The 27,176-nt window shown below is 41.2% G+C and overlaps 1 protein-coding gene across 3 annotated transcripts in view; it reads left to right on the top strand.

Annotated features, from left to right (window-relative positions):
- The window catches only part of SEPTIN2 (septin 2), a 30,412-nt gene extending 3,590 nt beyond the window's left edge, over window positions 1-26,822 (top strand). For 2 of the 3 annotated variants that reach the window (XM_074297964.1, XM_074297963.1), the window contains exons 2-13: window positions 6,203-6,231; window positions 9,264-9,384; window positions 10,329-10,415; window positions 11,235-11,358; window positions 12,470-12,604; window positions 12,739-12,856; window positions 18,723-18,824; window positions 19,254-19,399; window positions 20,129-20,212; window positions 21,488-21,545; window positions 23,033-23,135; window positions 24,887-26,822. In XM_074297964.1, the coding sequence (XP_074154065.1) occupies window positions 6,223-6,231; window positions 9,264-9,384; window positions 10,329-10,415; window positions 11,235-11,358; window positions 12,470-12,604; window positions 12,739-12,856; window positions 18,723-18,824; window positions 19,254-19,399; window positions 20,129-20,212; window positions 21,488-21,545; window positions 23,033-23,134 (1,086 nt within the window). In that variant the 5' untranslated portion in view covers window positions 6,203-6,222 and the 3' untranslated portion in view covers window position 23,135; window positions 24,887-26,822. The remainder of the gene's footprint in view (window positions 1-6,202; window positions 6,232-9,263; window positions 9,385-10,328; window positions 10,416-11,234; window positions 11,359-12,469; window positions 12,605-12,738; window positions 12,857-18,722; window positions 18,825-19,253; window positions 19,400-20,128; window positions 20,213-21,487; window positions 21,546-23,032; window positions 23,136-24,886) is intronic. The other variant, XM_074297965.1, reaches the window with a different exon arrangement.
- The last annotated feature ends 354 nt before the right edge of the window (window positions 26,823-27,176 follow it).

The following is a 27,176-nucleotide window of genomic DNA, read 5'->3' as shown; positions in this document are numbered from 1 at the left end:
TTATAGCCCATAAAGTAGTTGAAGTTTGTGCAAAAATAACTATGGAATAAATACAGAAAGTGTTAAATGGAAGGGAGATAGCCAAAGTGGTGTGAACAGTTACAGAAGAGTGCTTTTCAAGCAGGCCCCAAAGCTGAAACTTGAAAGGGGGCAAAGCTGGTGATGTGGCCAGAATAGCTTCATTGGACTGGGTCCTGCCAAGCAGATCCTGTGACGAGGTGCTGCATCTAAGTCAGTGACACATTTTACAAAGCTGCTCTTCTTTATGAGTAAAGCAGGGATCTGATGATGATACATCTGAGATGAGGTGAGAACTGGTTGAATGAGAACATTTGAGGGTTGTCCTAATTCTAGCTATATCATCTGGAAGCAAGAGAGTTTCCTTTTTTATAGCCTGGCGCTTCTCAGAATTTATGCTGATAATTTGGGTGGCGTGTTAGTCCAGTTTACAGGTGACAGAAAACTTGACAACTATCTCGGGTAGCAGTATTCAGGAAGGCTAAATGTAGAGTTGTATGCAAATATGAAAAAAGACTTCAGAAATCCAGGATGAATGGAGCATGGCAAGGCAACAGTGCTTGTGAAAAGGTACAGAGAGGTCTAAGTTGTGATAGGCTGTGTGATATATAATCTCACAGTGTGATATGATAGCCAGAAGACATCTAGCTTGATCCCAGATCTGTGGTTTTAGCTGTGGTGTCCCTGTTCCAACCACATCTGTGGTACTGTGTACACCACATTCTATGAAAGAGGCCCAAAAGCTGGACAGAAGCCAGAAGAGTCACAAGCTTGTGGAGACAAATGGTTAACATGGCATTTGGGGGTTGGTTGGAGATGCTGGGCATGAGAAAATCTAGAGAGGACAGGAGAACAATGGTCATGGATCAGTCACGGATCAGATGAGGTTACATATGCCTGGAAAGCTAGAAGCCTATAGAAAGGTCAATTATTAGAAGGATTCCTGGACCTGTTCTGCTGGGCTCCAGAAGGCAGGAACAGAAACAGGATCTTTCAACGGAAATAAGTTCAGCATTTGTGAAGAATGCTTTAGAAAGGCTTCTCTCCCAGTTCTCTGAAGTTCCTGCCAGCTTTGAGAGGTGGTGTAGACAAAGGCAAAGAAGAAATGGAAAGAACGTGAATTGGGTCACAGTCGCTAGTGTGCCTAGAATGTAGAGGATGTGAGGATGGGCAGTTGGTATGGAATGAAGTTGGAACCTTATAAGGAAAAAGAGCAAATGCTGACTGAGCTCCTAAGTGATAGTGTGAGCCAAGCCCTAGGAAATTTGCATAGATAGCATTCCAAAAATCCGCATGAGAAAAAGGTAGTGTGGAGTTATCTTTGAGTCCTGGGTTCTAGAAAGGTGCTATCTCTCTTTTAGGGAGGGAATGAGCTCCTCCTATATGGGGTAGATACCACTAAAGATGAAAGGATAAAAAACACTGGACCCCAGGACCTAATCAAAGGGAAGTGTACACAAATTAAATATGAAGCACATCATTTATCAGGAACAAAAATGCTATATGCAAGAAACTGCCAGGAAAATGAAAATAAATCCCATTAGCTCTTGCTCTAGATCAGTATTGGCGCTCTCTCTCTACTAATATCAAAGCTGCTCTCTTGATGACTGTCCCCCAACACTCAAAACTTACTGCAAGAATTGCAGGAAATGCCAGCCTCAAAAAAAGTGACACGTATAGGAAGGGCATGGATTTCTCTTTCCCTTGCTCAGAAGCAAAGCCACTGTAGTGATCAAAGCCAATTTTCTTTCTTTTTTTAATTTATTTTATTTTTTATTTTTTTAAAGACCAAGACATAAAGAAAACTACTGAATTTTTTGAGCCCAACTTGAGAGCAAAATGGATGTTGGCCATTAAGAAATCTAAGCATTTAGAACTGGGAAGAGACTAGAGGAACAGCCAAACTGTTCTGTTATAAGCTTCTTTTTTTGTTTTCATAAGAAAATTAAAATGTTGAATTTTTTTTAAAGGGGGGGGTAGGGGCAGCCAGGTGGCGAAGTGGATAAAGCACCAGCCCTGAAGTCAGGACGACCTAAGTTCAAATCTGGTCTCAGACCCTTAACACTTCCTGGCTATATGACCCTGGGCAAGTCACTTAACCCCAGTTGCTTCAAAAAAAAAAGGGGGGGGGTATATCAAAACTGAAAGGGATCTCAGAAGCCATCTAATCCAGTATATCCGAGCAAGCATCTCCTGTGACATTTAACTAGTCATTAGTGAGTCTTTACTTGGAGACCTTTATAGGTCATGGACCCCTTTGGTGATCTATGTGTCCCTTCTCCAAGTAATGGGTGGTGGGGTTTGTTTGTTTAATTTGTATATTCAAAGATCAGCCTTTTCTTCTTCCCACTTTTCTCCTATTGAGGAAACAAGAAAACAGCTCGTTTTGTAAGCATGTGTAGCCAAGGAAAACAAATTTCCACATTGGCCAGGACTAAAAATAGATATATCAAAGACTGTGCTATGAATCATCACATCTCTGTCAGGAGTTGGGCAGCAACTTTCATCCTGAGTCCTCAGAAATTGTATTTGGTTGGGTCATCGTTGTGTTGATCAGAGTTTCCAAAGTTTTCATAGTGGTTTTAATCAATTGGGATCCAGCTTCTTGTTTAGGCCTAAGCTGCTAACTCCTTTCACCCATATACACACACACCTCTATTACAGACATATATTCAATTAAATTTCCACACTGGCTGTGTCCTAAAAATATTTTTTTCTCTTTCTACATTCTGGATCTTCCTCCCTTTTTCCCCCCCTATTCCTCTCCCCCACCCCCAACCCCCTTGTGTGTGTCTGTCTCTCGTCTCTCACTTGTCTCTCGTCTCTCACTTGTCTCTCAAAATCATGACATTACAAAACCACTTTTGATTGGGCTTACTCTATAACCCCTGATGTTGATAGATACAGAGGTGATACTACCTCATACTTGAATGTAATCAGTTTATCCTTTAGTCCTTAACCAAATTTTTTTTAAATTCATATTTACTTTTTTATGTTTCTCTTTACTCTTGTGTTTGAACTTCGGTTTTTCTACAGCTCTGGAATGTGGAAGTTCTGTATTTTGTTAAAGGTCTATTTGTTTTTCTTCAGTTACAGTATATAGTTTTGTTGGGTAAGTTATTCTTGACTATAGGTCCCTATCCTTTACCTACTGGAATATCATTTCCAATCTCATTGTACTTTTATAGCCATGACTGGGAGTTTTCATGTGGTGGTTTCTTTCAGGAACTAAGTGGTAGGTTGTTCCTGTTTCTACCTTGCTCTCTAATTCTAAAAGATTTGGGCAGTTTTCTTTTAAGATTTCTTGAAACGAGATGTTTTATGTTTCTTTTTTTGGTCAGGAGCTTTAGGGAATCCATTATTAAATAATCAGTTGTTTTTACAATGAAATACCTGACACATCTTCTATTTCTGTCTTTTGACTGTTTTAAGAGATCTGTGTTGCTTTGTAGAGGCTTTAGGATCTGCATTTGTGTCTTACGTGTTCCTGCCACCATTAGCTCAGAATTCCTTATGATGGGGTTCTTGTTGTGTTTGCCCATTCTTTTAGCCCACTTCTTGACTCCGGACTTGCTGCTGCTTTCTTGGTATATTGAATGTTGTGCTTTTGTAGGATCTTGGGCACAAGCAGGTGTTCAAGTGTTTCCAAAGTGGTCTGATGCAGGGAAAAGTCTGATTGTTGCCCATAGATCTGAGCTCTGCAAGTTCCTGACTGGAATCTGGGTCTGAACATGAGAAGTTGCTGCTGCTAGACTTAATCCCCATCAGCCAATTGGAACATTCTTCTGGTTTAGAGCAGCACAACTGGATACTTCCCTTTGGGGATACTTCTGCCTGGGGATTCCTCTGCAGGCCGAGTTAAACTTTGCAAGGGAGGCTGCTTTACTCCTGGAGCCATTGTTGCTGGCTTCTGAATTTCTTCCTTTTTTTTCCCTGCCTGGGGATGCCATATCCTTCATGTAGCTTCCAGTAGATCTCTGTCATTACTGTGATGTCTGACATCTTTTCCTGCCTTCATGAAAAGCCTCTCTCTGGATAAGGTAACTCACAGAGCACCTTTTTGTCCCCAAACTTTCTTCTTGTGCCACGCCAGGCTCAACAAAGGATTCGCTGCTGCTCCTTTTGAATTTCTCAGCAGAAATCCTTCTGTACATTTTCTAGGTCTAATTCAAGGAGCTCCCTGCACTGCTTCCTTTCTCTGTGCCATCTTGGCTCTGCTTCTCTAGATGTGATGTTTTTAAAACACAAAGAAACCTAATTGTGTTGAAACAATATACGATTATCACAATACTCCCAAAAGGTAGCAGTCTTGGGCTCCCGGGCCTCTAATTCTTAGGCAGATTGTCCCTCTGTCAAGTCTAAGTTTTACTTCTTCAACTTCCACTCCTTGTTCTCCTGATTCTGCCCTCTGAACTAATGTCAGTTCTCTTCCAGTAAACTAGGGGCTGGCTTCCTAAGGGACTTTTTCTGATGCCTGTAAAGATAATTTCCTTCTAAAATTCCCTTCCTCCATCCTGCTTACCCTCTCTCTCCCCTTCCCCCCTCCCCCAATAGTGAGTTCTTCCTGAAACATTCATTTCTAAGAAAAGCCCCATACAACCATCCTTTGTTCTCTATTCTTCACCACCATGTTCACCCCACCCTCATCTCCCCAATGTGTATGATTTATCTTCCCCTTTTAGAACATAAGCTTCCTGAGAGCAGAAGCTGTCTTTGATGAGATGAGTATCCTAGCTCATAGCACATCTGACAGAGAGAGGCATTTAATCAACATTTATTGACTGAATGAAGTGTGATACTTCTGCCTTTTCTCGCTTTGGTCTGTTTATAATACTTCTACTTGAAACAAATGTTGGTAATCACGCAGATTTAGTGTTCACTCACATTTGCTCAGGTGGGTCTGTCATCTCTTTGATTGGAAATCAACTGGGTGGCCCAGTGGATAGAGCCTAGAGCCTGGAGCCTGGAATCAGAAAGTTCAGAGATCTGAGGTCCTGGACAAGTCATTTAACACCTGTTTGCCTGGATTTTTCTCAACTGTAAAATGGTTAGCCATATCTATCTCATGGGACTCTTGTGGAGATCAGATAATATTTGTAAAAAGTGCTTAGCACAGTGCCCAGCAGAAACATAGTAGCCACTGAATAGATATTCCCTTCTGTGCCTGGCCACCTTGAGCAACTCTTGTCCAAATCCTCCCATGAATTTGTCACAGGAGATCCAACCCAACATTGCTCCTCATTGCCAAGCCATCAGTCAGGGCCCTCGTGTTGTCTGCCTGTCATCTCTCACATCACCAGTCCCTCTTCTCTTCCCCTCAAGTAGTTCCTTGATGAGATCTTTTATTAAAGTCATTTAGAGTCTCTCAGCTGGATTTTGTGGACTATTCGTACCCACTATGCACCTCTCTGCTATTCTCTAAAAAACATTTTTTTTTTTTTTTTACTTCTTTGGAGACTATTGTATGTCATGCTGAACACCAGCTGTACAATGTTGGCAACTTCATTTCCACAGGTAGATTGTAGTCTTTAAAAGAACTATAGTTTCCTAAAGGATAATCCAAGATGATTTCCTCCTTTTTAACTGAATCTATTTTGTCCACCCAGATGCATTTCATTTAGATAGTAAGTATTATCTATCCACTTAGTTATTTCAAATAGGTAGGTAGATTATACTTTTTTGAGTGGTCATAGACCTCTTGCAGGTCTTCATTCAACAAACACAACGTGTGATCAGCAATCAGAAGCATTTCGAGGATCTCATCACATGCAGAGGAGTCCCCTTCAATTTGGACTCAGCTCTGAACCACCTCCATGTCATTGATGAGCACAGCTGGCCTCTATATCCTCTTGATATCCTTGTCATTGAATTGTAGGGTTAGTTTTCAATGTCTCAAGAACTCTTAATGATTTTGATTTATGGATGAGAACTTTTTTGTTATAATGGGCTGTGTCTTACTCCAAAACAATAAAGGTGTGATCCATTGTTGCATATCACATAGACCAAAACATGCTGTTCCCTATTCCTAAATCAGAACTCATCTAAGTTGGTTCAAATGAATCCAGAACCTGTGACATTTCTGCTGTTACACTGCCTTAGTTCAGTCCAGAATTGTGTGAAAAGTAATGCCTTAGTATCCCTTTCTTGTGATCTAAATGGTAATAAATTGAAACTCTTATTACAGGTAACAGAACATCACTGAAGATGTCTAAGGTAAGAAATTATCTTTATATGCATCATAGTTTAAGAGGGAAAAGTATTTAAATAAATTCCTAGTTGTCCTATAATGCAAATTTTTGTATAAATGTTTTAAATGTTACTTAATTTGCACTGAATTTAAACTTAATAATTTTAATTTAATAAATTTAAATTTAATAATTTAATGATGCTTAATTTGCACTAACAGAGGATTTGGACTACTTCAATAGGTGATTTTTATCTTTGGTTTTTATCTTTTGGGTTTTATTTCCATATATTCTGGTAGGATCAATGCAGTCTCTTCAGATCACTACTGGTAGATAAATCATAAAGTAATTTTATTTTCTTCATTATATAAATTCATGACAAATTTAGTGGTTCTTTAATTATTTTTGGTAAATTAGTTTAAATTAGTTGTACAAATTTGCCCACAGTCATGTAGCCTAAAATAAAATTAGTCCTGATTTGAAAGAAATTATGACTTTTAAAATAAATTATTTTACTGCCTTTACTTACAGTTTAGTGTTACTAGTTTTTGGCATTTGCATCAAAGCTGTTAGCTCTCTGTTTGTTTGGTTTTTGTTTGTTTGTTTGTTTTTTCTGAGGCAATTGGGGTTAAGTGACTTGCCCAGGGTCACCCAGCTAGGAGATGTTAAGTGTCTGAAGTCAGATTTGAACTTAGGTCCTCCTGACTTCAGGGCTGGTGCTTTATCTATTGCGCCACCTAGCTGCCCCATAGCCCCTAGTTCTTGATAGATGAGCTTTTTTCAATGCCAAACACGTTAATGCATTGAGAGGTTTTCAAAAATTAAACCATCAGAAATCTGCAGAGAAGAAAATATTTATGAATTTTTGTTTTAACTTTGCTTTCCATGACTTTTTACTTCAAGAGAAAGGGTTTGAATGGAGACAGACTTAAGGCAGGCTGTTGCAGCTATCTAGGAGAGGTAATGGGAAGGTGGGGATAGCACATGGAAACCCTGTACCAGAGATGCCTGAAGGTGGAAACAAGATTTAGTCGAATGTTGGAGGAGAAGATAACTAGAAGAGGATTCTCAAGGATGGTACTAGGATTTTCAAGGATGGATGATTGGAAATATGGAATATGGTGGTGGCAGCTTAGCATGTCATAAATTAGGAAAAGGACACCGAAATAAAAGAACAAAAGAGGTGAATCTTTGGTGTAGATAGTCAGACTTCATGCCTTCAAACTAATTGTAGGAAAAGCCAGTTTGAATTTGAAGTTTGAAAATTAAATTGCAGCTTTATAATTTGTTTTAGAAAGCTTTGGCCAAGAGGCTGATGGAAAGAAACTGGTGATTTTAATTAGTGTGTTGTTATTCACCAAGAGGCTGTAAAATAATTTATTTAAGGCTTTTTGTGTACCTCAGTATGGTTTGATTTAATTTGAGGAGAGCTAATGTAGCTGTAATGTGAATTCACAAGAAATGAGTTCCGAGTCTTCAACCAACCAAAAAGACAAGCAATTCATCAAGGGGCTGGACTTTTTACATAACTAATTATAAGTTGGCCATGTTTTATCCTTTTTATCACTCTTCCCTCTGTAAACTTTGGTCATGGGGGACGTTGGAGTTATTTTGTTTTGTCTTTGAGAGGAAGATTCATTTTAGTTTTTTAGTTAATTGTGTTTATAGTACAGATGGAGAGTGAGCCTCAGACTTGCAGGCTCCCGGCAGCACCTGGGAGAAGATTTTCTGCAGGGAGCAGAGTTCCTTTCATTCAGGAAGCTGATTGCCTAAATATAACTGCACACCTGTCTCTTCCTTCTCCTTCCTCCACCACACACTTTCAGGTCTTCTATGGCTCTGCCCAACTGCCTAGGAGCAATGGTTTACCTTAAATTCCCCTCTAGCTTTACTTAGGGAAAAGAAATAGGGATTGTGGACTTGGAACTCAGGATTTCTCAGAAAACCTGCTTCATTCCTAGGATTGAGGATATACGATTGAGACAATTTTGACCCAAAGCTGCAGTCCAAGAAATGTCCTTCTAAAATTGGTTCTCATCAGTAAAATGCTTCAGAATTGCACATGTCACACATTGGGAAGGATGCCATCATGTTGAATAGTGAAACAAAAGCAGTACAGAATATGTGATAGGGGCAGATTTTCATTCAATAGGAGTAAAAACTTAGAATGGCTAGGGTTTTCCAAAAGTAGAGTAGGCTGCCTGCCGAATAAGAGTTCCCCTTCCCGGAGTTTTTCTTTAGCAAAGCCAGTGTCATTTGTAATGAACAGAGTTTGGCGCAGGAGTTGAGAAAAGCTGGGTTTGATTTCTTCCTGGGAAGCAGTAAGAGTTGTCATTTAGCTAGCAAGTCCTCTTGCTTCCCTAACTTAGGTGTCATCTGTGAAATGAGAATCCTGCCAGTAGAAGTCACTCTGAATAATTGTAAAGGCTGGAGAAGTTCTTAGATTTTGAGCTGAAAGGTTTATGGGCAATAATCTAGGCCAGTGTCCTTTTGTTAAAGTTGAAGAAAAGGAAGCCCAGCCCTTGAGGATGCCTGGGAAGGATTGGGGGAGAGGGGGCTCCAACTTGATCCATGCACCCCCTTGTCCTGTGCACTAAACAAAGCAGTACTGGTGATGAACTAGAAGACATTTGGCCTCCAAAGGAAGATTTGAAATCCTGCTTCTGGGCTTTTCTTCAGTAATGATACCACTTTAAAGCCTGTGTCCTCAAAATAAATACATAATCATATAAATATATATATTACTTCATTAGTATATTGAATATGAGTATATTCTGTCATGTACACACTATTAGTATAATAATTATAAATTAAAAATAATTATTATAAAATAGAATAAACATAAAGTATAATTATAAATTCCTCATTAGCTATACACCTTCTACCACCCCAGAGTTTTCCCTAGCTTGTCCCTTGTGCTAGTTCTGATAAATATCTTATTTACATAAAGATTTAAAAAAAAAAAAGATAGCATTATGTTTGATACTTTTGTACATATTATAGTTTCATCCTGATTAATTAAATGAAAGGTTACTAATGATATTTTGGATTTTGTTTCAGCAACAGCCTGCTCAATTTACAAATCCAGAAACTCCTGGCTATGTTGGATTTGCCAATCTTCCAAATCAGGTCCACCGAAAATCTGTGAAAAAAGGTTTTGAGTTCACACTAATGGTGGTTGGTAAGAAATCAGTTTGTGACCTCTTGTATTCTGAAATTTAGTTAAATGAATTTAGAGCTAGCAGTCTGAGTCTGTTTCTTCCAGAATTATAATATCAAAAATGGAAACCAAAAATCTTGAAAGCTCCTGGTTTTGTTTTTTTTCTTTTGAAGAGGAGAGGAAGGGGAGGAAATTAATCATAGTGTTATGGACATTATATTTTAAGTTAAGCACCTGTGATCAATAAGACTTCAGTAAGAGTAAATTATTGTTAGTTTTGTGGGCTAAAGCCAAACATAATAGTTATTTCCTCTGCTGTTGAGTTGATGTTAACTGCAGACCTAGAATCTCATTCTGATTTTCTTTCTCCATGTCATTTCCCTACTCCCATCTCCCAGCAATTCCAAGTAATAGTCTAATATGATGGGAGAATTTTTGGAGCATGTCAATAACAACTAATCTTAATAAGATGAAGTTTTTGCTTCCTAAACATAAAAGATTTTTATTACACTTGTCCTGAAAAATTTAGATTCAGCACCCCCTGATTTCAGGAGGCAAAACTACATGGGTTTTTTTTGTTGTTGTTGTTTGTTTTTCAGTTTCAGTAGAGCAAGTTAATAATAGCTACAGGAAACTTGGTGAAGATTGACAAGATTTGCTATATGGCACTTCAGATAGTCACTGTTTAGTGACCCTGAACAAGACATTGCACCTGAGAGTAGTAACTAGTGCCTGCAAAACTGAGCAGAGCTTTTGGGGATCCCTCAAAATAGATGTCACATCTTGTTCATAATACCCAAAATAGGGGTCCAGAAGCACTCACTGACAAAACTAAAACCAGCCGGTCCCATGACTGGAAGGTCATTCATGTCTTCCTGAAAATCATAGCTGAAGGTTTCAATTTATTAAACAAGCAAAGATTGGTATTCCTAAATCCTGACTCAGTACCTGCGTTTGTTTTCTAGGGGAATCGGGATTGGGAAAATCTACTCTCATCAATAGCCTGTTCTTGACTGATTTGTACCCAGAAAGGGTCATTCCTGGGGCAGCAGGTAAGAAAATTACTCCACGACTGCCATTGTTGCCTTCTCTAATCAGAGCTAAGGTACCACATTGCTGCATCAGATTGATTTTGAAGACCCAGAAGCAGGGCCTTAGCATATGATCTGGCTGCGCCCTTTGGGGACTCATTACTAATTTCAGACTGTTTCCTGGTCTTTCTTAACCCTGTGGGCTACAGCTTCACAACCACCCAGGGATTTATGGGTATGGAGTCAGAGGGTTGAATTCAGACCCTCAGGCTGCTGCGTTCCACCTTGTGGGTAGTACAGCCTCAGACACTTAACTATCTGGGTGAGCCTTGACAAGTCACTTAACTGCTGTCTGCCTCAGTTTCTTCATGTGTAAAATGGAAGAGATAATAGCAGCTACCTAATTGTGAGAATCAAATGAAGTGGTATTGTGAAGTGCCTGGCTCACCGTGGGCACTCAGTAAATACTTATTCCCCTTCTCCACCTGTGTTATGGTCAGGTCACCTTCTGGTGGGCCTCCTTTATGGTTTATGAAATGAGTCAAGCCTCTAAGCAGCCTTCCAGCTCAGCTCCATCTCTATATTTGACAGTGCTTGCTTTAAAAAGTAAACCCTCACATTGTTTGTAGAACATTGGTTTTTCTTGTTTGTTGGTTTGTTTTTGTAGTTTATTTTTTGTTTTTTTGTTTTACCTTTATAAACGATAAATCAGTCCTGTCCCTGTCACTCAGGTAGAATTTCTTCCTTCTGCCATGTGGCGCTTTGTCACTACTCCCGATGGCATTTATAAAAATGCTAATCATCATTTTAATTCTCCTTCTATAACGTGTACTTTTCTAGAGAAAATCGAAAGGACAGTACAGATCGAGGCATCCACGGTGGAGATCGAGGAGAGAGGCGTCAAGCTCCGTCTTACTGTTGTCGACACACCAGGCTATGGGGATGCAATTAACTGCCGTGACTGGTAGGTGGCCGCCCATTGGAGGTGTTGCTCTCTGGGCCTTTGCTAGGTCCCCCACCATCCTGACATTCAGGCAGAGAAAATACAAATCTAAAACTACTTTTATTCATTATTATTAATGGGCGGTTCCTGACTTTAGTCAAACATCTTTTTTAAAAAGAATCCATGTATTCTGAGAATGTTGTAATAAGGCAAGAAGCCTCCTGGGGACCAAGTGTGCACACCAGCTGCTCCCAGATAACAAGGGCTCAGATTTATAGTTTACAGAGCATTCCAGGGATCTGACCTTTTGAGACATGAAGACAAGCAAAGCTTCAGAGACTCACTCCAGGTCCCTGCTCTTGTCCACAGCCCCATAGCTGTTGCTCTGTTCATCATGGGGCTTCCCCCTGTTTGAACAAGGCAGAAGGGAGAGGAAAGGCTGCAGACCTCAGAACCCATAAGCCAAAAATGTCCTGAAGCAGGTTACAATGTCACTGAGAAACATTTAACAAGTAATTTAAATTGCAGTAAAACCTAGAAAACATTCCACTTAACATTTCAACCAGTACACCTTCCCTGTGGATTAGTGACCCCGGTTCTGTTTGAGTCTGACACCCCTGCTGTCAGATGGATCGATAGGGTCGTCTGTGTCCTCAAAGACTAAAGGAAGAGGCCCAGCAGGAGGCTCAGAGAAGGAGCCTGAGAAGAGCATGCATGAGAGCCTGACGGAGGGAGGGCGACTCAGATGGGCAGAGGTGCCCATGGAGCTGAAGGTGCTCTGAGCCCAGCTTTGTTGTAAAAGTCTCTTTTAACCTATAACCTAACTGAAAAGGGAAGACGGCATGGAGTAGACAGCTCAGAGTTGTGGTTGCTCCATTGAATTAAATAGATTTTTACAGGTTTTCTCAGAAATGTGGCCATCATTTATAGAGTTTTCCAAAGGGCGGTGCACTTCCAGCTCCAAACAGCTTAGTTCATTTAGGAAGAGTGTTGAGGGTGGTAGCCCCTTGATATAACTGACCCATCTCGGTTTAGAACCTCAGTTTACTCCTCATCAAGAGGAGCAGAGGAGAGTGGGGAGCACACTTCTTTCTGGGGAGCTTGAATTGTGAAGTCCATATGGTGTTCTTAGCTTCAAGACGATCATCTCCTACATTGATGAGCAATTTGAACGGTATCTGCATGATGAAAGCGGCTTGAACCGACGGCACATCATAGATAACCGCGTCCATTGCTGCTTCTACTTTATTTCACCTTTCGGACATGGGTAAGCCCTTTTTCTCTCACTGTGTTAGGTGTGGGCATGGGGTGGGTGACCCAAGTGTTGTTCCTTTAGAGAATTGCAACACATTTGAAAAGGATTGGGACCTGTAACCCTGTAACCCTTGTGTTTTTTTCCAGACTGAAACCTTTAGATGTAGAGTTTATGAAAGCTATACACAATAAAGTGAATATTGTGCCTGTGATTGCAAAAGCTGACACTTTGACCCTGAAGGAGAGGGAACGCCTGAAGAAGAGAGTAAGTGGTTTTTGTTTGTTTGGCTTTTTTATTTTTCACTGTGAATTAAGGCTCACTTGAAAACATTATACTTTGTTACCTTTACAGCTAGACTTTCTGACTTGGGGGGGGGGGGGCTAACTTTTTACAGAAAGAGACTTTTCAAGAATACCTACTAGGCCACCCAAAAAAAGGCCTGGGCCTTGAGAATATTGGCAAGACAACTAAAGAATAGATGGGGGCTCATGAAGAATGCTGAGGGCTTTGTCATGCGTGTTCAAAGTAATCCTGAGGAAATGGGTGGACTCTTGGCCGTGATGAACAAACGGACAGAGAGCAAAGATGGCACATTGACTCCTGCTTAGCTCGTCTTCTCCTTCAAGCAGAATGATGTACAGACTGGAAAAGGGAACCCAAGGACTGAGGATAGATATATGGGAATCCCAGGATTGGGGAACAAGGGGTGTGAACAAGTGAATCACCTTCTGACCCACATGAGTTATTTCATGTTACTAAAAAATGATGGGATTGTTAAAATGTTTGGGAAGGTGATGAAGCATGAGAGAGAGAGAACTGGATGCTGCCTTGCTTTTCAAAAACGCAAACGTGTCACTATTTAAGCTTGACTTCCTGCCTTGTCACATTTCTAAAACCATGTGAACAGATGTTCTGTGATTTCTGAACAGATCCTAGTGACCTCTTCTTCCCTTTCTAAGGTGAAATGGACCTTCCTTCTTTTGATGGGGTCACAGACTGAGCCATGAAGGGAACGACCTCAGTGTCACAAAACCCAGCAGAGACCCCCATTGAGATTGGAGTCCAAGGCCTGGCTTGTCTTTGTGGAGGAGTTGTTCAGCCATGGACTGCGTGTCTGTCCTTTCTGTCTAGACTTGAAAGAAAATGTAGGCAGCTGCTTCTTCCAAGTCTGAAGGTGATCTGAGTTCAGATCTTGCCTCAGACAGGAACTTGCTGTGGAACCCTGAGCAAATTGGTTCCTTTTCTGTAAAATGAAGGACCAGATAGTACTTAGCTCCTGGAGTTGTTGAGGGATGATCTATATAAAGAGCCCTATCATTGTTCTCTGATAGCTGTATCTAAAGAAAAATAGTCTGTAGTGATTTAGGAAGCCACAAATTAACATGAACTGTCTGGTATTTGTATTTGTTTCATTGAACATTTTCCAGTTACATTTCAGTCTGGTTGGGCAATTCTCATAGCACAGAAGTTTGACATCCAGGTTGAATGGCAGAACCAAGATCTAGAAAAAATTTCAGAAGACTGAAATAATTAGTAGAGAAATTTAAGAACAAGAACAACACCTATTTGTGTAGCATTTAAATATTCTGCAGCCCTAACAAAAGCCCTGTTAGGTGGGGAGTGGAATAGACACGTACACAATCACACATTCACATGCATCTAGTCAGTGCATTCCATTAACTCCCTATTACTTCCACAATTGAATACAAAATTCTCTGCTTGATATTTGAAGCCCTTCCTAACCTGCCCCATCTTCCCTTTCCAGGCATCTCTGCTCATTCTGTTTGATCCATGACTCCTGATTCCATCTCCCAGCTCCTGACATTTTCTCTGGCTGCCTTCCCTGCCTGGAATGCACTCCCTCTGCTCTGACCACTGACTTCCCTGGCCTCCTTACAGTCACAACTAACATCCCACCTTCAACAGAAAGCCTAGGTCAAGTTTTCTGAAGTCGAGTCTTCCCTTGGTTAATTACTTCCTACTTTTCCTGTATAGAGCTTATTTGTGTTTCTTTGTAAGCTCTTTACAGGGTACGGTTTTGTGCCCTTCTTTGTATATCTGGTGCTCAGCGAAGTGGTGGGCACATAGACTCATCTTTGTTTATTGATTAATTGAACCCATGTTCCCTGATTCTTAGGGCCAGTACTGTTTTTGTTACACTGTATTGCCTCTTTGAGATCAAAATAGAATTTAACAGGGATAAATTTCTATCTTAGAATCCGCAGTCAATTATAGAATTACAAGGTGACAGTTGAAATTTGGCTCAATAGGTCTTGAGGACTCTAGTTAACTGTCACTTCTATACTGATCACCAGTAAACCCTGGTTGCTCTAAAGTTTCACCAATAAAAATGTCCGGTTCCCAGTGTGTATCCAGCTGGAATAAGCCCAGGACACCTCCGGACTGTAATGTGAGGTGTTTGCTTAATAGGAGGCATAGAACAAGAGGAAGAATCATTGGAGGAATTTGAGCAGATCCCCCCTGGAGAGCAGAGATGAAATGGAAGGGCAGAGCCAGGACAGCCAGGCCTGAGTCACTGAGGAGGCAGAGTTATGCGCAGTTGTAGTGAAGTTCCACCTTCTCTCCCGTCCCCGGTAACAAGAGATGTGGAATTAAGCACTGACAGGTCAAACACTCTGCTGAGTGGGGAATCCAAACAGGATAAATGAGAGAGTACTTGTTCTCCCAGAGTTCTCCTCCCCCTTAAAGGGAATGGATCCCTGAACAAAGCCTCTGGGACAGAAAGGAATGTGACAGGTGCTTGATGGCATTTCAGGGATGTTACAGTTTTCCTAGGGAAGGAACAAACAAGCCAGTTCCTCCTTGACTGGGTCTTACACACTTGGGGTTTTTTTTGTTTGTTTGTTTGTTTGTTTGTTTGTTTTTCAGTTACTTTTTCTGAATTCTGCTTGGAAAAGTAGCACATTTTCATTGTTAGCATCTGTCAGCCACCTACTCTTTAGTCTCTTGAATGCCAACCCCACAACTCCCTTTTTCTTCCTTCTGTATTTCTGTTCATGAAACAGGCCTTCCCTCTTTTTTTTTTTAATTGAAGTTTTTTATTTTTAAAACATATGAAAGGATACATTTTTTTAACATTGACCCTTGAAAAACCTTAGGTTCCAATTTCTTCCCTCCTCCCTCCTCCCTTCTTCATTCCTTGCCCTAGATGGCATGTAATCCAGTGTATATTAAGGAAGGGATTTCTGGAGGCTTTTATTAACAAGAGGAGCCACGGTCAGACCTGTCTTAGAGAATTTCTCTGAGCAGCTCTGTGAATCATACACTACAGAATAAGACCAGAAACACTATTAGAAAACTATTAAAATTGTTCTGGTGGGTAATCACAAGAGTCTGAATGAAGGCTGCAGCTATGTGCATGAAGAGGAAGGTCCAGTGAGCATGAAATGTGAAATCTGCATGGCTTAGCAGCTGGCCAAATGGGGTGTGAGGGAGAAGGATAGCAGTCCCTCCAAGAAAAAAAAATGGCGACAACTAGTAAGACGCAAGAGACCTCAACAGGACCAAGGCAATGTGAAAGAGGGGTTTGGGGAGCTGGAGAGGACTTCTTCTTTGTGTCTGTTGAGTTCAGGATGCTGATGAAACGTGGAGAGAAAGATGATTCCTAGGCTGATGGTGATGTAGAAATGGAATCATAGCTGAGAGGTTAGAATGAATATCAAGATTTAGCCATTAAACTGGTCACTGAACCAGTGCAGTTGAGCGAGATCATCAGGAGAAAGAAGAGCAGAGAGAACAGTGAAGAGGTCCTGCACAGCCTTGGAGGACGCACTGGCTCAGGGGCCAAGGAGACTGAGAAGAAATTTACAGGTCAAAGGAGAACCAAGAAAGACTCTCTTATATCCAGGAAGAAAGGATAGATGGCTGTGTATCAGCAGTGCAAAGATCAAATTGAGTGATGGGGGCCAAGAGCCAACAAATTTGATGATTAAAACCATTAAGAGAGCCTTGGTGTGGGGTAAACATTTTTTAGACGCAAGACAGCATAAGGAATAACGAGTACAGTTCGGAATGTTACACAGGAAATTATCATATACTTAAAAAGAAGGACTTTGTTCTAATTTCCAGTTGATTGACAAGCATTTAAGTGTTACTGTTTGCCAAGTATTAAACAAAGCCCTGGATTTAAAAAAAAAAAAAAAAAAAAAGTAAAAATCTGATCCCTGCCTTCAAGAAGCTCATATTCTAATGGGAGAGACAGAGAGACAGCATGCAAAAAAAGCATTTAAGTGCAAGGTGGTGGGTGTATTTATGTTAGGCCATCACAGATGGAAGCACCAGCAGGAAAGGCCTCTTGCCAAAGGAAAAATAGTTATAACTCAATCTTGGGGGAAGGCATTCCAGGCTTGCGAGGCAGCCAAAGAGTGCCGAGGAATAAAATTAGGAAGTGGGGTGCCCTGCACAAAGAGGAGAAAAAGGTGTGAATCTCACCAGATTCAAGAAAACAGAGAGAGACCAAAAGAGTGTGAAATTCCAGAGCTCTGGAAGCTGTGACGTGATCAGATTGAGTGTAAGGAAGGCACTTGGGCCAAACAGGAACTCCCCCAGCGGATCCAGCCTGGATGTCTTGGGTCTGTACCATGGTGGCTCTTGTATGATCGACCCCGGGTGGCCAACAAAATCCTTCTGTGGAAGGAGAAAATGGGGATGCTGGTTTTGCACTCATTGAGTTTGAGACCATCCCAGTGGAGACATCCAGTAGACAGTTGGAAATACAAACCTGAATGTCAGGGGAGAGCTTGGGGTTGAGTAATGAGAGCTGAGAATCATCTGCATAGAGATATGATTGAGTCCATCCAAGTCCACACCAATGTGTGGGAGCAGAATCAGTGTCACCAGAACCTAGAAGGGACAGAAGGTGGTAGACAATGTCCAGAGCTGAAGATGGGGAGAAGGCCTGGAATCGACCACTTAGGAGAGAGTAGGTTTGGTTGAATGATGAGGTCAGAAACCACAGACTTACCAAGGGTTTAGAAGAGGACAAGAGGAGGTGGTGAAATGCCAGTGCTCCTGGGTTTCTGGAATGTGGCTGAGAATGACTAGGAGGCCCCAACAGCAACACCTTGAAGGCTTCCCCACTTCAGCCACTGCCACCCCAGGAGGTCATTTTTGATGAACATCTCATACCCTTGTACATTCTGCTCCTTGGATCTTTGGGGTGGTTTTACAGGATTTCTAGATGGTTCTTTCCCATCTTCAATGGTGTAGAACAAGCTCTTTCTAAAAGCTGGGCAGTGAAATGTAAAAGGTTCAGAGTAATGGTCAGCTAAAGGGTTTTACTATTAGAGGTAGACCTTGATGTGGGGGGGCAGTCATTGGTGAAGAGCTAGTGAAAATGAGCACAGGTATGATCTGTCTCCTAGCGCCGGGAGCACAGGGTGGAGGAGGCCTTGGGGGAAAAGCATTTCCTTCCTGCTTAGGCAGTGGAGGGCTGGACATATGGAGGCATTTGGGGCTGTGGTGGTGGAGATGAGCAGGCTCACCCCATGTAGACTCACTCGGGAGCTGCTGGCACTTTGTAACAACCATGGTGGAGACTTGTGTGGTCCATCACAGTCAGGTTCTCCTCATGTTTTCTCTCCCCCGCTGTCACGGTGACCTCCTGAGGTGTATCAACTGTTCTGTGATTTTGGCCATTAGATCAGAGAGCAGCTCCCATTAGGGTAGAAAGCCTTCCCCATCTACCCTCCTTCCTATCTCTCTTTGCATCCTTTTTAAAGAAGTAAATAGCATGAAACAGCTTGATGGCTAGAGCACTGTCCCAGAAGTCAGGAGGGCCTCAGATCAAATCCGACCTCAGACACTTAACACTTCCTAGCTGTGACCCTGGGACACATTTAACCCCAACTGCCTAACAAAAAAGGAAAAAAGTAAACAGCATTCCTCCCCACACATCTCACAGCATAGCCATCCTCACCAGGCTAATGTGTTCCACACTTACAACATTCCAGCCTTACCCACTGTCTATATACATGGAGCTCCTATCACTTCGCATAGTGCATTGGTTCAAAGAGCATGTTGATTGATGAGTGAGGAAAGTTTTTCTGCACTATTAAGTTCAAAGTCTATATGCCCCCCTCCCCTGATTGCCCATACTCTCCTCTTTCAGGTTCTGGATGAAATCGAAGAACACGGGATCAAGATTTATCATTTACCTGATGCAGAATCAGATGAGGATGAGGATTTTAAAGAACAAACTAGACTTCTGAAGGTAAGAATCAACTTAAAATGCTTATGTAGATCCTGGTGTTTGTCTTTATCAAATTGAGAATTATCATCCGTTAACTATTATGATGTGAATTTGTTAGAGATTTTTCAAATTATTTTGTGTTTCAATTAGGAAATAAATCCAATTGTTAGTGATGGCTTAGAAGTCTTTGTCCTTCCAATTTGTTTTGTAGATATTTCTTATAACAGGGTTTGCTCTGTGAGAAATTTGCCTGAGTTTGTACTTTGTGTTCTAAAGTTTTTTCCCATTTAAATCTTGCTGAATATAAAAATGTCAAAAAAAAAAAAAAATACTAACGTACTCTTGGAAATGGGAAATTTTCATGAACAGAGTTGGGAGCCTTTTTTGTTTTGATTTGTGGAGGTTTTTCTTTTTGTAATTTGTCATATAATTTTTCTTGTTTATTCACAGGCTAGTATTCCATTTTCAGTAGTAGGATCTAATCAGTTGATTGAAGCCAAAGGCAAAAAGGTTAGAGGTCGTCTCTATCCTTGGGGAGTTGTGGAAGTGGAGAATCCAGAACATAATGACTTCCTCAAACTGAGAACAATGCTGATGTAAGCCATTCCAAAAGATTTTTTTGATATGCCCTAGCAGGACAGTGTACCACTCTCTAAAGCAGTCTGTAGGAATGGGTTTGTTAAGTAAATAAAAAAGCCTTCTCAACAGGTCATTGAATTACTACATAAATATCCTACTCCATTTGTTCCCAGGAGTAATGGGAGGGATTTGGGGGCTGGGGTGCACAAACCTTGTTTTCCTTGGCTATCTCCTGATGCTCTCCCATCCCCTTGCCTGCACTTCGCAGGGAGAGAGCTCTTTCAAGTCTGACTTTAACAAGCTTTAACAAGGCACCACAACTTATCCCACAGCTTCAGTTCTCATCTCTGTAAAATGTGTGTGTTGAAATTGGGGGTCTCCATGGTCTAAGGTCTGCCCCTATATTCTCATAAAAGCTGTTTTTATGCAACATTCCTTTCTCACTACCAGGGAGCTTGGAGGGGGAATATGTAGCTAGATCATATCAGAGTGGTGGTTTCTCCAGGGAGCCATTGCGGTACCCCTGGGCAATGATGGGCATGAGAGGTGGGAGAGAGAGGAGTGATGGACACCCCCAGTGGGAAATGGGATGTCCACAGAGCCCCAGGGCTACTGGTTCAGCAAAGGAGTGAGGGAAGGCTGAAGGTTTTCTCCATGTCTTCTCCTGTAGCTTAGCAGCATAAAGTACAATACTTAACAGTTCTTTGTATGGGTCTAGCTTCACACCAAGCTCCTTTCTTTTCTAGTACACACATGCAGGATCTCCAGGAGGTGACCCAGGACCTTCACTATGAGAACTTCCGCTCTGAAAGACTGAAGAGAGGCGGCAGGTTGTCCTCCCATGATTACCTTGTATCTCTTCCCTCTCTCTTTTCTTTCTCTCTCTCTCGCTCTTTCTCTCGCTCTCTCCATGTCTCTTCTCTCTCTCATTCCTCCCTATCTCTCTCCTTCCCTCCCTCCTTCCTCCTCCTTTTCTCTTCCCCCTTTTCTCCCCCTTGTACATCCTGTACTTTTTCTCCATCTTTTTATATCTTCATCATCTCATCCACCACAGCATAACTTAGTCAGCCAAAACCCGCTCAGAACTCTTGGTCCTTAAGGCTTGAAGCCATTAAGTTGCTCATGCCCCCAAGAAAGTCAGTGACATTGAAGAAGGAGGGAAATTGTTAATAACTTGAAAGAATAGCTCTTGGGAAGGGAGTGCCTGGTATATCTGCATTCTCTAGAGGAAAATTGTTCCTTGAAGTCAGATGGTCTCTAGGTACCATGAGAGGATTCTGCTTTAGCAGTTTTGTAATAAACCTGCTATAATTCCCTGCAATCCCAGCCTTAAATCCTGCCTCCCAAAATGTAGATTAAACTCTGTTTTTACAAGCCCTCCCATAGTAGTGTCTAGGTAAGGTTGGTCGTTTTTATCAGGCTGATCCTTTGGTACAAAGACATCTTGTTAGCCCTGATGTGCCGAGCTGCAGCTCCAGGAGGATGGCCGGGGCCAGTTCTTCAGAGAACACCTGAACTCTCATTCTCTGCAGAAGTAGTTTCTGTCGTACCTCACCTTGCCTGTTTTAATATTGAGGCTTAGGAGATTTTTTCCAGTCCTCATTTTTTTCACTTTGCTTAATTTATATATTCAGATCCTGCTTCTTTTTTAAGATGGATCTACACCTGTGATGTGGTTTTGGAAAATGATGCTGGGACTATTTAAGAGAAAGGCCCTTAGGTGCTTGCAGCCCCTCTTAGAAATGTACTTAGATTGTGGTAATTGTAGAATGTCCCCCCCTTTGCCCCTCCAGAGAGGACTTAAGCCAGGACAGACCGGCTATTATTTGTCATTTTTGCTCATAAAAGGCGTCCATTTTTTCTTTGTTGTCTTTTTCCATCTTCGTTTACTTTCCCTTTTTGTTAATTTCTTAATCTGGGGGGAAAATGCTCTTTTCTTCAAAAAAAAAAAAAACAACAAAAAACAGTCTATTTTTAAACAAAGACAGACTGGGGATACTCTGGAAAGATGTTTTCAGAGCTCAGATGACCAGAGCTTTTGTCATTGATACCAGTAGAAGCCTCTGCTCAGTATCAGGTAGTAATTGATTGCTTTCTGTTGTTAGGAAAGTGGAAAACGAGGAAGTGAACAGAGACCAGATCCTACTGGAAAAGGAAGCAGAAGTAAGACAATGCCATGTCCATGTGTCTCATGTCTGTCTGTCTCGTGCCCACGTCCGCACATCTCATGCCCTTGTCCTCATGTTTCATGCTTGTATCTGTGTCTCAGGCTGTACTCATTGCCTCCCAAAGATTATTTTCAAAGGATTTTTGCCTTCCTCTATATTGTTCTTGGTGTGTGGATATAACTAAAATCTTTCTTGTTTTAATCTTAGAGTAACAACACATACAACATTGTGAACTGAAATTTCCCAAATAATTTTATCTTTCAAAATGACAAATAGTAAAACATTTGTAGAAGAGATTAGTCTTGATTTTCAATGTGAATGGCTCAGTCAGTAACTTAACTTTATATGAAATAATTGGAGACTGTCACAGAGGAAATCATATTTCTAATTTATATATTGTATTGATTGTCTTAGATTAGGGGAGAGCAAAATTTGAAGGGATAGCTTTTATTTAAATAAATTTTTGTTTTAAGATTTAAAAATTTTTAACATTAAAAATGGTTGACTTGAGGAATTAGTAATGAAATCTAATAGTGTCACCACTTCACGCCCCATTCAAGTTCCTGGTGCATAAAAATTGACCTTATTTTTTGACCATTTCAATATCTATATCAGGTGAGTGAACAGAACCAAAAACATCAACTTTTAAAGGCACAATGTATTCTAAAAAAAAAGTCAGAGATGACACTTGATGTGCCAGACTTGTACCTTTGGTCTTAGATCTTAAGCCATTGAACTCCATCTGTGACTTCTCCTTCGTCCTAAGCCCATGGTACTGCTAGGTGCTGTGCTACTCCATTCTTCGTCAAATGGCATTTCATTGCCGCTTCTTACTTCGACCTGGCCGCTGCCCCCATCCTACCCCCTGGGTTCTCCCTGCCTTCCTCAGTGCTGGAAGTCACCTAAGCTCGGGCTGCTTCTGGGTGATAAGTCTTGCTTCACCAAGGACACGGTTACTTCCAAATTCCCTCCATCACTGTGTGATTTGTGAAGGTTTGAGTTAGTGCCAAAGTTCTTCCCCAGAATCTTCGTCTGTGTGGGACGAGTTTTCTCTCCTCCCTTCCCCCCCACCCAGAGAGAGGAGGCCTTTTTGTGAAACTCTACAAGCCATTAGTTACATATGAACTCTGGAGAATTATTAATTGAATTGTTTAGGTTTGATATTCTGTAAAAACCTTGATTCTCCTTTGTTTATCAATGGAACCACAACCTGTTACCCTCGGTTGAGGAGTGAGTCCCAGCCCTCCTAAGCAGAGAAGCCTCCTTGGGGAAAAGCCCCAGGCCTGGCATCCCAGCCCTTGGAGGAACAAGTGAGATCACTGCCAGAAATTCCCCACTCCGGCTTTTCAAGTTGGCTTCTTGATCAGGGATATGCCTAGTTCAAGACAGATTTTTTTAAAAGAACCATTTCCTCAGAACACTTTTTAGACACCCGGGAATTGGATAAGCCTAAGACAGGTCTGAATTCTTCTCCCCTTGCAGCTTCGTCGTATGCAGGAAATGATTGCAAGAATGCAAGCGCAGATGCAGATGCAGATGCAAGGAGGGGACGGGGACATCGTCGTGCACGGGCACCAGGCTTAGGGTAAGCTTCTGGCGGTTTCCTCCTTCAGGAGGGCAGCTTGTTCATTCTGCTTTTGATGACGGCTCTGGGTGGATGCAGGTTGGTTCCTGCTGGGTTTTTCTGGAAATTCGTGATCTGCCCTGGTGACCCATCGAGGTGAGGGATGATGGGGAGGGTACTGAACTTCCCCTGGGGTCCTCTGTCACCTTGGGGCCAAGAGTTCCATGACTCTTCTTCAAAACAAATATGGTTACCACTTAGTGTCTGGCTAATGTTAGCTGACCTGGCAGGACTTTTAAAATTCAAACACCAATTTTCAAATTAGATAATTGGGGCAGCTAGGTGGCGCAGTGGATACAGCACCAGCCTTGAATTCAGGAGGACCCCAGTTCAAATCTGGTCTCAGACATTTAACACTTCCTAGCTGTGTGACCCTGGGCAAGTCACTCAATCCCAGCCTCAGGGAAAAAAAATAAAATAAAATTAGATAATTACAATCATTTCCCAGACTTTAGTATTAATAGCAAACTGTTGCATCAAGATAATTTGTTTGGTTAACAGGTAGATCTACAGTAGCGGTCAGTACTCTAAGAAAACCCTGGGTTGTTGATAGTTTGTGTGGATTAAATGTTGACTGTTCAGGCCCTTCTAAGTGAAAATCAGCTCCACAAGAATTGTGACAAGCAGAATATCTCGACATAACAAGGAGCCCAAGAAGGCCCACATGGTATCCTCATGTTACTGAGGAAAAAAAGTGGGCCATCGGTAGCATTCTGCAGGATTCTGGGACAGTTCCAGCAATGAATGTAGCTGTGTGCCAGGTCCTTTCTGGACACACGGGCCATGACTAGGGGGCACAGGGCACACTGCTGCCTGCCTCTGTTTCCTCAAACGTAAAATAGGGATAATAACAGCATCTACCTCCAGATGCTTGTTAGAATCCAAGAAGGCCATGAAATGCCTTCGGTCCCCTGCCCTCTAGAAGCTGTGCACAGACTTGAGATGTGCATAGGGACTCTGTATAAAAGGGTCTTTACAGTAAAAACAGGCTTTTTGAATCCGTTGAAGTTCTCCATTTTTAAGTCAGGTGTTTGGCCTTTTTTCTTAAGATCATGTATTTGTGTAATATCTCTGACCTCCTCTCCTTCATCCTTCTCCAAGAGAGACTGATCTTGCTGCACAAGGGGAAGCTAGGATTTACCTCAGAGGGAGGTTGCCAGGCTAGACTTCTCTCTGTGTGCTCCCTTTATTATCATGAAAGAAAACAATTCTGATGGCTTGGTCATTATTATAGGGGGGAAAGGAGGAGGCTGGATGCCTTTCTCACCAAGTGTCAGCTCCACGATGAACACACATTGCAAATAGCAAAAAAAGGCCATTGATCCCAATCATGGCCAGACAGAATCAAAGAAAATAGATAACTGTAGGGGGATACATACCAGGCAATACCAAATGAAGGAGCCCTCCATCAGACGTGCATTCAGTCAAGATGCTGGTACAGAGGCAGCAAGAGGGCTGGAGGAAGGAAAGTGAGATGTGATCTCTTAGGTACTGAGGAGCTATTGAAAGTTAGGGAGCAGAACGATGAAGTGGGTCTTTTCCTTGGAAACAAGACTTGCCTTAGCAAGAGCTCTACCTGCTGTGTTTTCTCTTGTCACTTAAAAAACCAAATCTGTGCTCCACTCTTTTGTTGGTATTTATGCAAAAAGGAAGGTTGTATTGATTTTTTTTTTTTTAAGGTTAACTTCAGATGATCATCTTTGTTCTTACAGATTTCACTTGCCGAGATGAAAAAGAACATTCCAGTATATTTTTTCATGAAATTGCTGAAAGGAAGTCGATCTTCTTCATCAATACCTGTGGTCTGCAAATTGTTACTCACCATTTGTACCCATGGTCTGTGAATTGTTACTCTCTCCATTTTTATCTAAGGATCGGTTGTGGTACCTTTTGTAATATGTACCTTGTAGCATGTATTTTATTGATATTTTGTATTTTTTCCTTAACATGTCTGTTTTTGTTTTTTCTTCCTACATAACTACTGTTAGATGGAATTGGTTTTCTAGAACTAAACCAAGAATTTGTTCTGGATTTGTATGGCTTCCATTGGCCTGACTAGTTTGAGCATTCTCTCATTGAATAGCACTATGGAGTCACACGGAGAAGCGAATTCTCCTTTTCGTACAGGTGTTAAATAAAGCCCCAGACCATACCATGGTCCTCTGTCTGCCCAGTCTAACTCGCCATGAGGGGTGTCTCACCGGGGCCTCTGGGGAAGATGAGAGAGTTCTTATTTGAAATAAGCTACTGTGTATAACACCCAAAAGCCAGTTTTGCGGCTGCCTACTGGGGTGTGTTTATTTACACATTTCAAATGGTTATTCATGTCTCTGATTTAGAACATGTACCTTTAAATAATTCATGTTAAAATATAATCTTTTATAAAGGGTAATTTCTAAGGACAAGAGAAAAGAGTAATAACCCTGTTGTTTAAAAAAAAAAAAACAAACACATTTTCTGAACAGTTTTTTATAGCAAGATCCAAAAAGCATGTATTTTTTGAAATAGGATGGCATCATTGCTTATACTTTCAGACAGAAAACAAAAACAGTATTTCAGTCATAAATGAGGGGAGATTGTCAGAGGAGGACAAAGGTTAATAGGAAAAAGTTTTTTATAAAGACAAAAAGTATGTCTTGTCTATAGATGCTGGCACCAATTATTTTGTATACACTTTTTTCATTCTTTTATAAAAGAGCTATTTTGGAGACCAACCTAAGCAAGCAGCTTTTGTAATAGTTGTGCTGCCAGTCTTGTCCTCGTGCAGCTGAACCCTGGGAAAAAGAACAAGCCCCTTCCCAGTCTGTCTCGTTCACCTTGGATGGCTGGGAGCGCGAGTGTGTTTGCTACCTTGTTATCCAATTCCTTTTCACCCTAACAGTTCTTGGTCTTCGAGTCATTTCAGTTTCCCTCCAGTTCCTGAACCACTTTTGCTCTCATATGTACTGGCTCAGACCTTCCTGCTCTTCCCTCTTATTGGCGGAGGCTCCGGGGCTTTAAAGGGGCCTATCTGAGGATCCAAGTGGGGGGGGTGGAGCACCCGGGGCTATCGAGCGGCAAAGCCATGAGAGATGTTGCGGTTGGGTCAAAAGCAATGAGCCTCAAGGAACAGGTGAAGAACTATTTATTGCAAACTTTTTATAATGGCGTAATCCTTCAAAACATGCCTGTGTTTACTCTAGCTATTTGAGCTTTAGTACGGTTGAGCGAGGTGAAGTGGTCACATTCTGTGTATTAATAGATTTAAGAAAAGTATTTTATTTAGTCCTTAATGAATGATTATATTATGTACATTTTTTACCAACTTTTCCACGACATTTCAACATGTTTTATATTCAAGGTCAATTATTTGAATTTACATTAGCCTTTATAACCTATATAGAACAAAGTAAAAATTTATATATGCAAAGTGACAAACAAACTAATAAGCCCCTTAAGTAAAAATACTTCTCAGGAGAGGCTATCATTTAAAATACTGAACCTGAAAAACATTGTTCATTTCTTTTTACACAACTGCAATTTGGTTTGTTAACCCATGATGTCTCAGTGAGTCCTCCGCCTCCGGAGTAAACATTGAGAATCCTTCTTATTCAGGCTTTGTTTTGTATCCCTTGAGCATTTTATCAATAAATAATTCTGGTTTAGTTATTCCTTGAGTCGTTCTAATTATTGATTCTTGTATGGAAAATAAATGCTTGTTGGTAAAACCATGTATTGTATCTTACTTGCACAATAAGTTCGAAACAGTAAATTGGGTCTAATGCATAATCTGGCATTCAGATGTCACAGTAGATGGTGGTAGACCCAGAGTCGGGAAAACTTGCATTTAGATCCTGCCTCGGTTTACTAATCAATAAAATGGAGATCAAAATAGCACGTCCCTCCCAAGGTAGTTGTGAAGATCAGAACTATGCTAGGCTGAGAATGTAGAGAAAACAGTAAATAAACCCAAAAGAGTTGTGAGATTATATAGTAATAAGTGCAAGCTATTATTGTAAATTT

The sequence above is a fragment of the Sminthopsis crassicaudata genome, chromosome 3 (assembly GCF_048593235.1).
Source record: "Sminthopsis crassicaudata isolate SCR6 chromosome 3, ASM4859323v1, whole genome shotgun sequence".
Classification (NCBI taxonomy): domain Eukaryota; kingdom Metazoa; phylum Chordata; class Mammalia; order Dasyuromorphia; family Dasyuridae; genus Sminthopsis; species Sminthopsis crassicaudata.
This window is presented reverse-complemented; position numbering and strand designations above follow the sequence as displayed.